Genomic DNA, 19,264 nt, shown 5'->3' with positions numbered 1-19,264 from the left:
AGTTGATAAAAAGTAAAAAAAAAAAAAAAATTATTTACAAAAGATTATTTATTTAGCAAGGATGTATTAAATTATACATAATAGTAAAGATTTTTATGTTAGAAAAAATGCTGGAGTTTTGAAAATTCAGCTTTGCATCACATAAGTTTTTTAAAAGTAGAAAACGTTATTTTAAATTGCAATAATATTTCACAATATTACAGTTTTTTCTGTATTTTTGATCAAATAGACTAACCTTGATGCGCATAAGAACTTATTTAATTAAACAAAAAAACTCGCACACACTTATATGATATATTATTATAGGTTTTTATTAATATGTTGAATTAGATTGTCATATTTCCTGTTTTCATTTAGTTAAAGTTTTAGTAATTGTATTGTGCTTTTGTTTAATTATTATTATTATTTTGCTATCATTATTAATGTGTTTACATAGTGTTTTAGTCTTTAGTTTTGGTATTTTAGTACTTCAACGAACTTTTGTAAAATTTTTTATTTTTATTTTATTTTAACATTTTATTTCGGTTAAAGGAATAGTTCACCCAAAAATGAAAAATTCTGTCATTAATTTCTCACCCTCATGTCGTTCTAAACCCGTAAGACCTTCATTCATCTTCTGAATACAAATTAAGATATTTTTGACTAAATCTGAAAGCTTTCTGACTCTGCATAGGAGCAAGGATACTACCACGGTCAAGGCACAGAAACATAGTAAGGATATTGTTAAAATAGTCCATGTGACATCAGTGGTTTAACTGAAGGTCTTACAGGTTTGGAACGACATGAGAGTAATTAATGACAGAATTGTCATTTTTGGGTGAACTATCCCTTTAATGTTTATTTTTTCAATGTATTCAATGTTATTAGGACTTTAGTTGATTCAGTTTATTCATAATTACCCTGATATACATCCCATCTTTGATTTCAGGTACAGTCAGAAATAAAAAAGAAATGGCAGCGATGGAAATTGGGTATAACCATTTTGGAGGACCTGCGTAATACAGGCAGCAACACACAGCAGGGAGGAGCAGTTCCACAGTTTCACCACGACCCAGACTGCACTCCAGACTGCCCTCTGGACAGTGGCAGCCACCTGTGCTCGGACCCAACACCCGCAGTTCAACATCACTGCCATCCAGGAGCAAAGAAAGGCAAGGCGTACTGTTACATCTCTGCCCGAAAGCAGGTTCTGAACGGGATGGATGTGCCAGCGTTACCCCAGTGTGCCGGAGAGGGAGCAGTGATGTTTTCAGAGAGCTACTGTTGAACCATGAGGACTGTGCTGCTCATTGATTGAGCAAAGCCAGATATCATGGATTTTTTTTGGAAGATGCCATACTATCAAAAGGATATTACAACTTCAAGTCACTCACATTATACCTTCCAGCTCTTGTTATTTAAGTTTTCTTGTTTGGTATTTACCACTATACCTCATTTGGGATGGTAGTTTAATTCTGCTATGTGCCAACATTGTGGATCAACTCAAAGACTGCCGACTTTACCAAAAAGTCTAGTATTTTTGATTGCACAAGGATTATCTATTCAGAACTCACAGGTACTGTAAAACACACAAACATAACCTATAGCTATCAGTATGTTAACCCAAAAAGTATTTGGACCCTTAAGCCTGCTGAAAATTCAGCTTTACCATCACGTAAATAATATATAAATATTCAAATATGAAACAGTTACTTTAATTGAGATAAAATTTTACAAATTTAGTTTTTACTGCGTTTACAATACAAAATGCACCCTTTAATGTTAGTTTTAATGGTAGTATTTTGTTATTTACTGCAAAGGCCTTCATTTTTGGTGCACTTTAAGAGCCCAAACACTTTTTTGGCAAACTGTGTGTATGTACAGTTGAAGTCAAAAGTTTACATACACCTTGCAGAATCTGCAAAATGTTAATTATATTACCAAAATAAGAGAGATCATACAAAATGAATGTTTTTTTTTTTTTTTTTTTAGTACTGACCTGAATAAGATATTTCACATAAAATATGTTACACGTCCACAAGAGAAAATAGTTGAATTTATACAAATGAACCTGTTGAAAAGTTTACATACACTTGGATCTTAATACAGTGTTGTTACCGGAACGATCCACAGCTGTTTTTTTTTGTTCAGTGATAGTTGTTAATGAGTTCCTTGTTTGTCCTGAACAGTTAAACTGCCACTGTTCTTCAGAAAAATCCTTTAGGTCCCACCACTTCTTTTGTTTTTTTGTGAATTTGAACCCTTTCCAAAAATGACTGTATGATTTTAAGATCCATCTTTTCACACTGAGAACAACTGAGGGACTCAAGGATTGTGCAATTATTACAGAAGGTTCAAATTCCCACTGATGCTTTAGTTGAACAGAATGAAGATGTGTACTAGCTACATTTCTCTTATTTGGCCTAAATATCATATTTATTTCATTTAGCACTTCCCTTCAGATGATACGTTCATGCTTCCCAGAAGACAGGATCTTCAAATTCAAACAGTTTTAAGATTCTTTTGAATGTGGACTATATGTAAACATCTTTCATGTGAAATATCTTACTCAGGTCAGTACTAAATAAAAAATTAACATGCATTTTGTATGATCTCTCTTGTTTTGGTCAAATACTGAACATTTTGCAGATTCTGCGAGGTGTATGAAAACTTTTGACTTCATCTGTACATACATTATAAGGACCAATACTGAACTTTTTGTCCATAAACAGCAAATCACCACTAGACTTAAGTTCCCCTGACATTATGTCACATCCTCAGCTTTTGATATTGTGCCTTTGGAGGTGTTAAATGTCTAATATGAAGGTTTTATAGGGCTCTTATGTAACCCGCTCAACCAGGACGGCGTGCTCTAGGCGATCTCTTAAACAGCAGGAAATCTAATTCCTTTTTTATGCTTCTGCATTCCACTCGATGGCCTAATCTCCTTTCATTTAGTGCCATGACAGAACCCAACTGTGAACTGTTTGCCTACAATAGAGGATTACTAGGCATTTTAGTTAATAGGCAACAGTAACAACACTATTAAACATGGAAACTGGTTGTTTCCAAAACGTTATGAAGGTTTAAATCAGAGTACACCCTCATTTTGGAACCACTCACAGGCACTGGGATCAATTATTTCACTGTACACTTTCGTAATTCTTCGTACTTCTGTCAGTAGATGGAACAGTGCAGTACTAATAGCGATATCTATATTGTATCCGAGCTTTCACTGTGATTTAGACAATATTATGTCAAGTGGAGGTGAGGTGGTTGTCCTATTGTTTTCACGTTGACGTTATTCCACGGCTTCATTGACAACTAAAGCCACCTAGTGGATGTATTGAGAACAGCACAGATGTCTTCTAGAGTTGTGTTCATCCCCTTAAGAAATCGTTTATCACAGTTTTTGTGCTTAATGGCATTAACCAGGTGCTAAGAGTCTTTGGTCATGCATGAATTTGTAGGATATTAGTAGGATGTCTTCGTTGTACTGTGGTAAGGTTTGTCTAACTCTGTTGTAAAACATAGCTTGGCTATTTATCACATATCTTTCACTCTGTTTTGTTCAGTAATGAAATACATGTTACCAAAATATTAGTCACTACCAAAAAATGTGAAGTCACTACCGAAATATGGGATGTTTTGCCAAAAATAAAGTACACTGAATTATCAAGATGTTATGATAGTATTTGGTTCAATGTGTATTTCAAAAGTTTGAAATCAGTATGATCAACTTTTGACCTTTTACAAAGATAAAATGGATTCAAAATGCAATTTGTAGGTCAATACAAACCTAATATGTAATTACATATTACTGTTTCGGTAGTGACAAATTTGAGGAGAGGACAAATATTCCAAAACTTTCTGAAAATACAATATAAGAATTATCTGCATAATTGCTAGAAATGTGAACCTTGGATATTATACAATTTGCATACATACAAAATTTGTGGGAAAAGACACATTTTCAAGATTTTTCAAACTCTGACTTTGAACCAATTCTGTAAAATGGCCAATATATATGAATAATATATTCTTTTAACAGCTTTTCTCCTCATTGCACTATCCTGCATCTTGTGGTTGAACACAAATTTAGACTGATTTCTTTGTGAATGGCTCGTAAGTGCGAAGAAAATGAAAGCACCGTGCTGACTTAAATGTCAAAGAGTTGTTAAAAGTGCCAATAAAATTGTTTAACTTATAAAAAAGTAGTTTATGTCCTTCAAAACATTCCACAGACCTAATAAGCTTCCACATTAGGACACCTGATATTGTGTATCAGATCCATGTGCACTGCAAAAAGTGGGTTAACCGGCTAGACTCCTCGAGGACCGGAACATGTATGCTAAATATCATGTTATATATGTTGTATTGCCAAAAAAAAAAAAAAAAACACATTTGTGCAATAATATCATTTTGAACGTATTTATTTCAATTAAAACATCAAGCGGAAATGAGAATATGAATGATTTTTTTCTTCTTAATTTTGTCTCACGTTCCTCTATTTCCTGGAAATGGCATAGCACTCATATATGCGGGGTATGCGACCAAAGCTGCTATTTTTAGGTGTTGTGTCAAGCTCCTCTGGAGGTACAATGGCTTTGAAGGTGAAATGCTGAAGGAGGAAAGTGAAGAAGATGAAGATTTCGATGCGAGCCAGAGCCTCACCAAGACATGCACGCTTGCCTGTTAAGAGAGCAGACAGTCAGTTTAAATATCTTTTGCAGAACCTTTCACCATGTATCAACCATTTTATGGTCTGACTTTTTCCCTTTAAAGGAATGAGTGATTTAACATGGTTATTTTTGTCCCAGTATGATTAAAACCGTGAGAAACATAATCCCGTGGCGGAAACAAGCCTCTTTGTTTTTGTTTTTATTTTTATGGTCTACTGTACAATTAGGGGTGTGCGGTGTAGCTATATCGTTTAAGATAACATCGTAATAGTTGTTTAAACGATATGCGTTTGACATTATCGAGTATATCACAAAAACAAACAAAAACATGGAATGAACGCATACACTGAGATGTAAGTTAAACTACTGCGCCAGCGCATTTAGAGTTTCACGACCTCTCTTTTTTTAAAATAGATTCAGAAGTCCACCAAAGTTCAAGATGAGGTGGCAAATATGCCCTCGTATGACTTTTATACACGTCTTTTATATTTATATCATCGGGTATAGTTAATATCACACGAACTCGTTGTAGCAGCATTGCAAATGTGATTTTATAAGTCTCATAAACAATAAGTTCATATTAATTAACTTACTTTAGACATAAAAGTTCCTGTTTTTGCTCTATTTTGTTGACGAAAATCGTTTCAAACAAAGCCACAGCTGGGGCCTCATTTATAAAGACTTGCGTAGAAACCATCCTTGATTTTATCTAAGAACTTTTCTGATTTGATCGTAAGAGCGATTCAGAGAAAACGAACGTACCACGAAATCCATGCGTACGCCAGTCATTCGGTTATAAATCATAAATGATCGTGGAATTGTGTGCAGCTGAATGTTCCGCCGTCGAAACGCCCCTGCTTAATTAATTAACATATAAAATGAGCTCATTCCTAAAGCAAAAACTCTGTGACAATGGCAAGTAAAAAGGAGCGCAAGAAATCAAATTATAGTGAGGCTGAACTATCTGCAATACCAGGCATTACCACAAGGAAACGGTCGTACGCCAAGCTGGAATCTGACGTGGAGATAAGTACTTTTCCACGTCAAAGACGGTTTTTATAAATCTGTACTTTGACGTGGATTTGATCGTACGAACACTCTAAGATCAAATCAGTGCGTAAGAAAGTTTTATAAATGAGGCCCCTGAACAGCAGAACTGTTTTGCATCTCTGAGGGAAACACGATCGTTTCGTTACTGAATCAATCAGCTGTTCGAAAGAATCGGTTGAGTGACTCAACGATTCATTCAAGCAGCGATTTGCCAGCACCTACTGGCGATTTTAGGTTTATTTTTCAAGTAAATTTTCCCTTTTCCCCCAAAAAACATTTCAAATATCAGTATTCAACGTTTTTTGTGTGTTTTGTTCATATCCTGCCTTAAACAGTCTGTGTAAATGCTTCAAAATGTCACTTCGCATACAATAGGGTGACCATACGTCCTCTTTTACCCGGACATGTACTCCTTTTTGGCTATAAAATTATGTCCGGGGGGATTTTGTAAAATATCATAAAATGTCCGTTTTTTTTTTTTTTTTACCTCATTTCACTGACCGTCATTAATGCAGCACTTTAAATGCAGCCACTGCCCACCGGCATTATTCTGAGGTACCTGCAGGGATGTACTGGCCATCGGGAGCCCCGGGACATACCAGGTGGGCCGGTGGAGTAGTGGGCCGATCACCGAAGCGAGGGAGACCTCCCCCATATTAGGCGCTATTTTAAATTATAGCGCATTCAAAACCGCAAATAGCCGAAAAGTGTGAAGCGGTGGGATCAATCACCCGCACAGTGCTGACGAACGCGCGCTGCGCTTCTGCCACGATGTACAGTGATAAACAGTGTAAGTTGCTTGATCCATTCAGATAACACAAAGAATTGTGTAATACAGTCATGTGATATGAGAACATTAAAGGTTCTGTAAGTTCTGCTGGGCTGGCTGAAAACAGCCACGACACTGGATACTGCATGATGAAGTAAAGTGGAAAACGCCAATAAATAATTACTGTCAAAACAAAATTATTACAAATTTCATAGTTTATTATTACTATTTATTTTAAAAACCATATAACTAATGTTTTCTTGTGACCACCGTCTTACTAATATTCTAAGCAATAATTTCTTTCTTTTAAATGTTTAGTTGTAATTCGTTTTAATTGGAGTAAAATGTTAATTCAATAAGAGCCTGATTAAAGAATTAAATATGGGTCTTATGTAAATTAGGTGTTTACTATACATAATAAAGTTCTTAAAGGGACAGTTCACCCAAAAATAAAAATTGTCATCATTTACTCAACATCATGTAATTTCAATCCTGTATGAACTTTTTTCTTCTGTGTAACATAAAGGAAGATACTTTGAGAAATTCAAAACTTTTTTGTCTATAGAGTAGAAATCAAGGGTAACCAAATATGTTTGGTTACATTCTACAAAATATCTTTTGTGTTCCACAGAAGAAAGTAAGCCATACAGTTTTGGAACGACATGAGGGTGATGATTTTTATTACTGAATGTTTTTTTTATTACATAATTTATTAGCAACAAATTTCCTGCTCAAAATCAATGCTTTACTGCATGCATTTCTCTGTGACAAAAATGCAATTAAGTTTGTTGCATTTGAATTCAGCAGTATTTATCATTATTTGTTTAAATCCTGTTTTATTCATTCATGTACTCCAATTAAATACCCTATAACCCTGCTGAAATAAACAGCTAAAACCAGCCTAGGTTGGTTGGCCAGTTTAGGCTGGAAGTAGCTGGTTTTGGCTGGTCTTTTAGTTGGTGGTTTCCCAGCCTGACCAGCTAAGACCAGCCTGGCCAAGCTGGAAAAGTGGTCAAAACCCTTCTAAAACCAGCCAACCAGCACAGGCTGGTTTTAGCTGGGGGGTTTTTCACCAGGGAACCCAAGAAAACTTTCATGTGGAACTTGTGGGCCGGATGGGCTGAATTTGTCCAGGGCCGAATTTTAACCCCAGTCCAGCCCTGGGTACCTGTCTGATGACGTGAAAGACCCAATTGTCAAAACAAAACAAACGAGGAGCTGCGCTGCAAGAGCTGTGTGACACTAACATGCCGAAACGCAAATGTAGTTTCACAGACGAATTGAAAAAAAAAAAAAATTTTTACAAGGCAAGTCTTATTTAAGCATTTTGTGTATTATTTATTTATGTTTGTATTAGGCCTGTATAAAGAAAAGACTAAGGCTGATGATACACTGGGCAACTTTTTGAGCAATGTTGCCGGGCAACTTTGGCAAATGTTGCCGTCAATGGGCAACCAGGTGAGATACAGGGCCCACGATTGATCTAAATTATCCAGATAGAAATCTGTTACCCATTTTCAATGGCAAAGTGCCCAAATAATATTGCAAAAAAAAGTTGCCCGATAAAATTGCTCAAAAAGTTGCCCCGTGTATCATCAGCATAAGAGAGATGATATTTTTACAGGGCAATAAGGTTTTGATATAAGATTCAGTTCAAACAGAAAGAGAATTTAAACAGAAAGAGAATCCTCTTTTTGGATTCTCAGATTATGGTCCCTAGCATACAAGTTCTGTGTCATAGTGTCTTATTTGAATTTATAGACGTTTTTCCTGAACACGGAAGTAAGTCCGACTCTTAACTGAAAGAATGCTTTGCATTTCCGGTCTGTATTGTTTCTAGTCAAATTAGGGTATATTCCGAGCTAATCAACTAATGTTAAACCTATTCAAATGTTTTTAAAAAGCACATGGCTCCATAGCGCCATCACTTGGCAATGTCGCAATGACCGTCAGTTGTCAGTGCCTCACTTTAATGAGTGTGTAGATGACATGAAGCAGCGGATGTTAGCTACATTAAAAACAGATGGACGCTATTTGAATGGGTTCCTATGGAAACCGGAACAGAAAGGCATTCAATCTGACGTTAGAATTCGTAATGGCGGCGCTCATCGTTTACTCAGGAAAAAGGTCTATAGATTAAATTAAAACATTTGACACAAAAGATGATGCATACATTTAATTAGGTAAAAAATGGCCTTGGGTAAAGGTAAAAATCTATTTAAACTTTCGAAAAAATTAATTCCTGTTACTCCAGCAAATTAACCAGCCCAGAGAAAATGAAGAATATTAAAAGCTTGCTGTTCACGGCATTCCTAAACCTGCAAAACGTACCAGCACAATAACATGCTTATCAAAATATTGTCTAATTATCGTTATCATTAAAATTCCAGAAAATACTGAGATATCTTTTTTGTCATTATCACACACCCCTATATGTCACCCTAGACCACAAAACCAATAATAAGGGTCTATTTTTGAAATTAAGATGTATACATCTTATGAATACAGTGCCCTCCACTAATATTGGCACCCTTGGTAAATATGAGCAAAGGTGGATGTAAAAAAAATTAATCTGCATAATTTATCGTTTTGGTCTTTCATTCAAAAATTTCACAAAATTCTAACCTGTTATTGAAGTAAAACAATAGAACCTGGGAGGGAAATCTTATTATGAAATAAATGTTTTTCTCTAGTTCACATTGGCCACTATTATTGGCACCCAATTATTGCAAGATCCTTTTCCCAAGATTACAGTTCTGAGTTTTCTTCAACAATGTCTAATGAGTTTGGAGAACACCTGACAAGAGATCAGAGATCATTTCTTCATACAGAATCTCTCTCTTCCCAGCTTCATGTTGGTGCTTCTTCTCTTCAGCTTCTATACATGGTTCAGGTCAGGGAACTGGGACGGCCATGGTAGAAGCTTCATTCTGTGCTCAGTGACACAATTTTGTGTTGATTTTGATGTTAGTTTTGGATCATCGTCCTGCTAGATGATGCAACCATGGCCCATTATAAGATTCCCAACAGAGGAACAAATTTTTTTATGTGCTGGTATTTGGTAGAATCCATGAAGCCATGTATCTAAACAAGATGTTTAGGACCTCCGGCAGAAAAATAGGCCCACAACATTAAAGACCCAGCAGTATTTTAACCGTGGACATGGGGTACTTTTTATCCCTGTCTGAACCAAAACCATCTGGAGGGTTAGTTGCCAAAAAGCTCACTTTTGGTTTCATCTGACCATAGAAGCCAGTCCTGTTTAATTTTCCAATCATGTCTGACAAGTGAATATGCTGGAGTTAGGATTTTTCTTGAAACCCTCTTAAACAACATGTGGTGATGTAGAGGCTGTTTGATCATTTTATTTTAGGCTTTCTGACCCCAAGACTCAACAATTCTCCAACTGTGATCCTTAGAGAGTCTTTGGCCCCTAAAACTCTCCTCCTTATTGTGCATTAGGATGATATAGAAACACATGCTCTTCTAGGCAGATTTGAAACATCTTTAGTTGATTGGAACATCTTAATTATTGCCCTGAATGGTGGGAATGGGGATTTTCAATGCTTTAGCTCTTTTTTACAGATACTTTCTATTTTGTGAAGCTCAACAAACTTGTTCTGCACATCAGAACTACATTCTTTGGTTTTACTTCTTGTGATGGATGATTAAGGGAATATGGCCATTGTGTTCCTCATATTTATAATCCTGTGGAACAGAAAGTCATGGCCAGACAATTTTATATTCCTAGCCACCCTGGTGTGCTAAAAAAAATGGTAATATTAAAGGGAATATCCTTCAGAGATATTTTACTTAGACAAATTTCTAGGGGTGCCAATAATTGTGGCCAACGTGAACTAGAGAAAAACATTTATTTCATAATGAGATTTCCCCTCAGTTTCCATCGTTTTACTTAAAGGAAAGGTTCGAATTTTGTGAATTTTTCAAATAAAAGATCTAAAGGATAAACAATGCACATTTATTTTCACAGTCACCTTTCCTCTTATTTACCTACTGTGCCAATATTAGTGGAGGGCACTATAAATAAGCTTTCCAGGTTTGTTAGGATAGGACAATATTTGCTTGAGATATGACTATTTAAAAATCTGGAATCTGAGGGTGCAAAAAAAATTTTAATATTAAGAAAATTGCCCATAAAATGTCCAAATAAAGTTCTTAGCAATGCATATTACTATTCAAAAATTAAGTTTTGATTTGATTTACAGTAGGAAAATTACTGCATATCTTCATGGAACATGATCTTTAACTATTATCCTATTGATTTTTGGTATAAAAGAAAAATTGATCATTTTGATCCATACATATACAGTACACAATGTTCTAAATACATCTAAACTCACCTATGCCAAATACAACAAATGCATCGTTTTTTTTAAATCGGCCATCTGCATCCAGGAAGTTCTCTGGATCAAAGCAATTTGGGTTCTTCCACCGTTTCGGGTCTATAAGCACAGAGGATAGCAGTGGGAAAACCATGACCCCCTAGAAAAAAAAAAGTTTAAACTACAAATAGAAAGACATTTGAAGAGTTAATGAATAAAAATAAATGTAAATGCGAAAGAAGAATACCTTGGGAATGACATAACCATTGTATTCAGTGTCGCACATCATCTTGTGCGGGACAGCAATGGGGGCGAGATCCATATGGCGTTGAATCTCATGGATTACAGCATCCGTATACGGCAGCTTCTGTCTGTCCTCTATAGATGGCCAACGGTCCTGTCCTACAACCTCATCAATTTCCCGCTGAACACGCTCTGTAGAAAACAAGGGAGAGTAGTTTTTTATTGTGATTATTATCTTTCATTTTAATGATTTTTATGCTATTATGATTTTAATTCCTTTTATGTACAGCACTTTGAATTACCATTGTGTATGAAATGTGCTATAGAAATAAACTTGCCTTGCCTTGCCTTGGTGTTTAGGGAAAGAAGACATTTGTTTGATCTCACCTTGAACGTTTTGGTGCTTCATCATCAGAAGCAAAGCATGTCTGATGGTGGATGAAGTGGTTTCTGTGCCGGCACTGAACATGTTCCATACTACAGAAACCAGGTTGTCCAAATGATATTCTGTGTCAGGTTTGTCTTTCTCCTGCAAAAGAGAATGAAAGTGAATATGAAAATGAATATTAAACATAATAAAAAAGGCTGTAATCTGGAATTGTTTTTAATTGACATCATGTCATAGTTTCACCACCAGAGGGTGTAAGTGACTGTATTGAGGGCCATGGCTATATGAACATTTCTTTGAATTATTTACCTCTTTCATTTTTAACACAAAGGCCTCAATAAAGTCCTGTGGGCTCGAGAGATCCAAAATATTCATCCGAACCTGTGCCTCACGCTTGCAATACTCCCTGGCCTCTTCTAGGTCTTTAAACAGTTGATGATGTTTACCAGGAAAGAGACTGACTAACCTAGGGAATATATTATAGATCTGACAAGAAAATAAAGGTCCATCAAGGTAAGGCTCAGAATAAAAGTTATAAGTTAAAAAGTAATATACCTTTATTTCTATTTATACACTACCAGTCAAAAGTTTTTTAACACTAAGATTTTTGATGTTTTTAAAGAAGCCTGCATTTTTTTTATCCAAAGTACAGCAAAACTTTTTTATAATATTTTGAAATATTTTGACTATTTAAAGTAATTGTTCTTTATTTGAATATATTTTAAAATGTAATTTATTGTTGTGATCAAAGCTAAATTTTCAGCATCATTACTCCAGTCTTCAGTGTCATGTGGTCCTTTAGAGATCATTCTAATACAGTATGCTGATTTGCTGTTCAAGAAACATTTTTTATTTTTAATATCAATATTTAAAACAGTTAAGTATTTTTCAGGGAATATCAGAATTTATCTGGAATAAAAAGCTTTTGTAACATTATACAGTATACCATTTAAAAGCTTGGAGTCAGTATATTTGGGGGGGGGGGGGGGGGTATAGAAATTAAGAATTTTATTTAGCAAGCATGCTTTAAATTGATCAAAAATTATGATAAAGACATTTATAATGTTACAAAAAACTTCTGAACTTCTTATTCATCAAAGAAACCTGAATAATTCTACTTAGTTGTTTTCAACTTCATAATAATAATAATAATAATAATAATAATAATAATAATAATAATAATAAATCTAGCAATTACGGGGCCAAGCACACCAAAGCGTAAATGAGGATGACCTAAGCATGGCATGGAGAACCAGACCAACTGCAACAATGAGTAAAGAAAGCCCTTTTAAAATGATTTTAGTCAAAATGACAGAAAAATAATGTAGAACTGCTAGAAACATAATTTTATGGCTTATCACTTTTGACCAACAGGTGGCGCTGTTATCAAATCGATGTGGTGTGTTTAGTATGAAGTCACAAAGGCACACATAAAGTTTGGTGTGTTTTATGTCAATGCTTTGCAAAGATAAAGCCTCAGAGTCATTTTGGCATCAAGCCTAAAATTTGTAGCAGCACTGTACTAAAACGGTTTCATCTATCAACATGAAATCCATAACTTTTTGTCAACACAGTCTGAAGATGATCTGACTCGATTTTGGTGAAAATGGGATGAACTGTCTAGGAAGAGTTTGAAAAAAGTAGGTTTTCAACATAAATCAGTATGGCGGACAGTAAGTTTGGCCAACTATGGTATAATTGGTATCTATGTTGTCGGCATGACCCAAGGAATATTTTGAGAACACTTGACTCATGACAATATGCTAATGCCATCAAAAGTTATTAGGATTTTTGGAAATGTCATTATTAATGGGTAATGAATGGTTTATTACTCTTGACCAATAGGTGGCGCTGTTGTCAAATTGATGGGCCATGGTCATTGTGAGGTCGCAATGGCATATATCAAATCTGGTGCAAATATGTCAAAGATTTTGCAGAGATACAGCCTCAGATCAGATGTAGTTTGGCATCTTTCCAGCAAATTCTTTGATGCGCTAAACAAAAATCGTTTTGTATATCGACACGAAATTCATAACTTTTTGCCTGCATGGTCTGAAGATGATCCAAGTCAAATTTGGTGACAATTCCACAAACGGTCTAGGAGGAGTTTGAAAAAGTAGGTTTTCTACAAATCAAAATGGCGGACAGGAAGTTCGGCATATTTTGGTGTAATTGGTATCAATGTTCTTGGCATGGCCCAAAGAATATTTGGAGATTTCATTATAATAAATGTTCTAATAACTTTTGACCACAAGGTGGCACTGCCACCAAACTTTGCAGGGTGCCGAAGACACATACTGAGTTTCGTAACGATATGTCAATGCATTCGTAAAATATAGCATTTTATGACAAAAATCAAAATGGCTGACGCCCAAAATGGTTGATATAGGAAAATTGGATATGGTTGGACTCGGCATTCTCCCCCGAATCCAAACCATTGAGAAGTTATAAGCAAAAATAGCCATTTTTCATATCTTCTGACCACTAGGTGGCACTGTGCCGAAACACTGCAGGTAGCCTCAGGTCATGCTTGTTATGTCACACCAAGTTTTGTCTCAATATGTTAAACTGTTGCGGAGATATAGCCTCACATGCATTTTTGAGTGCTTTTCGTTGAAATTGTTTGCACATAATTTGAGAAAGATTTGACAGAAAATATTGAATTCCATAATTTTTTGCTAGCATGGTCTAAAGATGATCTGAGCCAATTTTGGTAAAAATCAGACAAACTGTCTAGGATGAGTCCGAAAAAGTAGTTTTTTTCAAATAATTAAATAACTAAAAAAAACTAAACCTTACGATTTCTGAATTTTTTTGTTCATTCAACTGAGAAAAAAAAGCATTTTGATTTTGTGCCTTACGGTTCAAAAATTATTAGAAAAAAGAAAGTAAAACTTTGGACAAGTTATACAACTTTCCTGCAAGCGGTTCTGTGGGTTGCCATAGACTCAAGTGCTGAAGAAGAAGAAGAAGAAGAAGAAGAAGAAGAAGAAGAAGAAGAAGAAGAAGAAGAAGAATACAATAGGTGCCATCGCACCTTCAGTGCTTTAACCCTAATAATTATTTCTGAAGGATCACATGACACTGAAGACTGGAGTAATGATGCTAAAAATTCAGCTTTAAAATCACAGGAATAAAATACATTAAAAAAAATGTAAATAGAGAGCAGTTATTTTTAAATTGTAAAAATATTTTGAAATGTTACTGTTTCTGCTCTACTTTGGATCAAATAAATGCGTCCAAATAAATTGGTGAGCAGAAGAAACTTCTTTAAAAAACATTAAAAACCTTACAGTTCAAAAACTGTTGACTGGGATGCATATAGCATGCACATGTGTGTGTGTGTGTGTGTGTGTGTGTGTGTGTGTGTGTGTGTGTGTGTGTGTGTGTGTGTGTGTGTGTGTGTGTATAAATATATGATATAATTTAATTTTTCATTATTTAGTAAGAATGCATTAAATTGATCAAAAGTATATTAAAACTATATTAATTTACATACATCTTGTATATTAATAATAATCATCATTATTATTTTTACTATATTTTTTTATCAAATAACTAAAACATTTGAATGGTAATGCATTAAAAATGAGTACAATACCTGTCCAAGAGGGCTACTGAGAATAGCAAAGTAATCATTTACAGTCCGAAGGAGAGACTTAAATTGTGGATCCTCAAATTCAAACCTATGCCCAAAAACAATGCTGCAGATCACATTGTTTACAGCATTAAACAGCATGTCTGCAGGGCTGAATGCAGAGCCTTTAAAAATAAAAAGAACAGCAAAGAGCTCAAGTTTCTTGAACATGCTGTAAAAACTCACACCATGTTCTGCAACATGAGATGTGGCTTAATCAGCCAATTCACTTAATCAGCCAATCACTTGTAACAGAATGGAACAACTTGTTCAACAAGTTTTCATTGTAATAATGCAACCACTGTATGTTTGATTTTAGTGTTTTACTGATGCATCCTACTTTAGATCTCTTTAGCTTGTCTGCTGTTTGTTTAATCTGATCTGATCTAAATAAACGATCACATAAATGTGATTTCACCTTCACACTTTTTAAACATTTCCACAAGATTCTCAGCCTCCTCTTGGACTCGTTCCTCGATGCTCCTGCGGCCCATTCCGAAGTTCTTCAGTGTCGCAAGAGAGAACTTGCGCATCTCCTTCCATCGGTGTCCACTAGTGGACAGAACACCTGCACACAAAGACAATTTCTTCTTAGATTTAAAGATAAAACTCAAAATATAGCATGTTAAACATCAGGCATCAAGCGAACTCACCATATCCATAAGTGGACTTCATCAACAAAGGATAGATGGTCCTGCCACTGAATTCTTCACCAAGACCAATCATAGTCTCCTTCAAGGCTTGATATCCAGAAATGATCACCACAGGAGTGTTCGCCAACCAGATGGTGACAACAGAGCCATATGTCTTACTCAACTAAGGCAAGAAGAGTTTTATATGGGACATGTTCAATGTTCAATGTGTATTATTAAAATGAAATGAACTTCAAATCATCTCAGAAATTGGTGACTAACAACCAGATGCCAGTGTTTCCTGTCATAGCTATGCAAAGATTTGATTTCAAAAACAGAATCATAGCTATTAAACCATATCTTGTTATGATGAATTAAATTATTATAATAGTTCAAGTGATGAAGAATTTTGAAAGTCTTGACAGTAATTATAGTTGAGTACTACTGTAAGGTTAACCCTGTCTGGTTTAAGTATTTGAAATTAATTAACAGTTTGGAAAAATGTAGAAATGTACATTTAGCAAAGTAATAAATGCAATCAGTTGTTACTTTAATAAAGTAACTGAAATAGTTACACAACTTATTATAATAAACAGGGTGTAATCTGTAACCTATTACATTTCCAACCTTCCTAACACTGTAAACAACCTGAACATATCATTCTGCTTAAATACAGTCATAAACAAAGTATATTAGAGCATTGTTGTTTGAAGGTATTTTTGTGTATAGTGCAGAAGTTCGGATAGCACTCTTTATGCAAAGATAATATATCACAGTAGGCTATGCCTAAAAGTGGTATTGCTAAAAGTTTTATAGACAGCAATTCAGTGTGTGAAAAAGTAAAGTAAAAACAAATCATCTTAGAGAAACAGCAATATTGAAAACTTCGCCGGTGCACTTCTGCAGTAAAGTTAGTTTGATGTTTGACATTCATTAGACATTCGGTTTCATACCAATTAAACTGTTTGCACTTGTTGTGTTTTTAGCTCAAATTTACTCTGATGGGCATAAATAAATATCCTTTAATTAAACAATTAAACTACATGACATTATACCATAAAACAAATACTAAAATGTTCAGAAAAACACCCCTTGTCAATGCACAAGACTCAGTTTTTGGAATTAGCACTTTATGGGTTTTATAATAATTTTACAACTTTTAATGTATGAAATAAAATAAATTCATTAAACAACAGCACCTTTTGAGATAAAGGAATCAAATCAACTCTAAAAATATTTACATATTATCCCCTGTCATGCACAAGGCTTGTTTTTTCAAAATATTACTTTATTGTTTTTATATACAGTACTACAACTGTATTTTTGGTATGTTCAATATAATGTACCCACTTAAATTCATTAAACTCTGACACTGTTTGAGATAAAGGTATCAAATCAACTGTAAAAATCTCTAAATATTATCCCCTGTCATGCACAAGGCTTGTTTTTTCAAAATATTACTTTATTATTTTTATATGCCGTGCTGATACCTTTATCTCAAACGGTGTCTGAGTAATGAATTTAAGTGGGTACAGTATATTGAACATCAAAAATACAGATACAGTACTGTATATAAAAATAATAAAGGAATGTTATGAAAAAACAAGCCTTGTGCATGACAGGGGATAATATTTAGAGATTTTTACAGTTGATTTGATACCTTTATGTCAAACAGTGTCTGAGTTTAATTAATTTAAATGACCACAGTATATTGAACATACCAAAAATACAGTTTCAGTACTCTATATAAAAACAATAAAGGATTATTGTGAAAAAAAACAAGCCTTGTGCATGACAGGGGATAATATTTAGAGATTTTTACAGTTGATTGGATTCCTTTATCTCAAAAGGTGCTGTTGTTTAATGAATTTATTTTATTTCATACAGTACATTGAAAGTTGTAAAATTATTATAAAACCCATAAAGTGATAATTCCAAAAACTGAGTCTTGTGCATTGACAAGGGTGTTTTTCTGAACATTTTAGTATTTGTTTTATGGTATAATGTCATGTTTTAATTGTTTAATTAATCTATAAGGTTAATTTTTTTTAAACATTTTTTCTTTTGAGAAATTAAGCCTTGTGCAACAAAGGATATTTATTTATGCCCATCAGAGTAAATTTGAGCTAAAAACAAAACAAGTGCAAACAGTTTAATTGAAACTGCATCCTTATAGGGGAGTTCAGAAATCCCTGAAAGGGACTATAATATCATTTAAAAAATATATAAAAACACGTAGGTCTATAAATGATTTGCAGTCTAAACCCAGTCAAAGTGCTTTACCTGGTTTAATTTTTACAAAGCCTATATGATACAGTAAAAAAGCGAACTTTGACATCATTGGATCGTTATTGGTTAACTGTCTGCAGAGAGTCGTCAATACTGCCTACATAATTGAATTAAAGTATTTAAAGTTGAGGTAGTAGGCCTATTATAGCCTAAGTATAGATAATACAGGTAATAATACTATTTAATATTACCTCTTGGTAATACTTGTAGGCTTCCTTCATATTAAATTGAAACAAATTTCCCAGCAGTGGATTAGGCGCAGGTCCTGGAGGTAGCCGGTCAAACCTGCTCTGCTTTCCTCGAATCTTCCACAGCAGTAACAGAGCCAAGACAGCCATGACAACAGACACTACATTCGTCTTAAGTGCCAACAATATATCCATGCTTCAGCTTTCACGAAACTATTTTTCTAAACCGATCCTAAGCAATGAAGTTTGGGTTCAGGTTGATGACATAAAGAGGTCTCTGCAAAACATTGGGCGTTTTAAATTGGAAGGTGTTTACCTCCAAACTCCAGCCTTTTCTTTGACGTAAGTAAATCAGGTTCAACGATCAAAAAACGCCCCTCCGTTGCATTGCCCACACAGCTAAAACTATAGTTTACCGGGAGTTACCTATAGGACTTATGTGACAATAATGGTAGTAGAACATTAAAGCAACTACTCTTTTTAGTTTTGAGATATGTTATGTATTATATTTCACTGTTGAAAAGCACTTATTATAATGTAAATCTTTTGTAAAGTAGAACTTTTGAGTCATACAGGGCCGTCGCCAGAAAATTTTCATTGGGGGGAGGGGCATTTCGTTTTCATAGGGGGGCACAGTTTTTATATATAATAATTTATATATAATTATATATAAAACATTAACTTGAATAAAGTTCTATATTAAAACATTTTAAAGCATGTTTTTGCAGCGCTGAACAATAGCCGATCACAGACATGACTGCTAATAAGACTGTATGCGCAGCTGAGCAAAAGGAGAATGTTTTTAAGCAATAGCGTAGGCTGTTAACACATGTAGCTACTGTTTAATATGTAGGCCTATCGATACATCGCTATAATGTTATATGCGACTATATACTTTGCTAAAACAATATTCTTCCATCTATAGGCTATAGGCCTATAAATGCATTTTGTAATTTACACCGAATTCATGACAATGTTTAAACTACCCAAAATGTTATAGTTAAAAGTTCATTCAAAGCACGTAAAGTTAAAAAACGTATTTACGTACTTACTAGTTTTAAAAC

At 34.6% G+C, this 19,264-nt stretch overlaps 2 protein-coding genes across 2 annotated transcripts in view; one reads left to right on the top strand and one right to left on the bottom strand.

The window, feature by feature from the left end:
* Window positions 1-4,445, top strand: part of gipr (gastric inhibitory polypeptide receptor) — a 37,031-nt gene extending 32,586 nt beyond the window's left edge. Inside the window, exon 14 of the mRNA XM_073817531.1 lies at window positions 929-4,445. Within this exon, the coding sequence (XP_073673632.1) occupies window positions 929-1,267 (339 nt within the window). The 3' untranslated portion in view covers window positions 1,268-4,445. The remainder of the gene's footprint in view (window positions 1-928) is intronic.
* LOC141284550 (cytochrome P450 2M1-like) lies at window positions 4,397-18,480 on the bottom strand. Its single transcript, XM_073817532.1, has 9 exons — window positions 18,204-18,480; window positions 15,745-15,907; window positions 15,510-15,659; window positions 15,056-15,216; window positions 11,764-11,940; window positions 11,454-11,595; window positions 11,071-11,258; window positions 10,842-10,983; window positions 4,397-4,671 (listed from the first exon to the last, which is right to left on the bottom strand). The coding sequence occupies exons 1-9, from the start codon at window positions 18,393-18,395 to the stop codon at window positions 4,487-4,489; spliced, it is 1,500 nt and encodes a 499-aa protein (XP_073673633.1). The 5' UTR covers window positions 18,396-18,480; the 3' UTR covers window positions 4,397-4,486.
* Window positions 18,481-19,264: the final 784 nt, after the last annotated feature.

The sequence above is a fragment of the Garra rufa genome, chromosome 14 (assembly GCF_049309525.1).
Source record: "Garra rufa chromosome 14, GarRuf1.0, whole genome shotgun sequence".
NCBI classification, from domain to species: Eukaryota; Metazoa; Chordata; class Actinopteri; order Cypriniformes; family Cyprinidae; genus Garra; species Garra rufa.
This window is presented reverse-complemented; position numbering and strand designations above follow the sequence as displayed.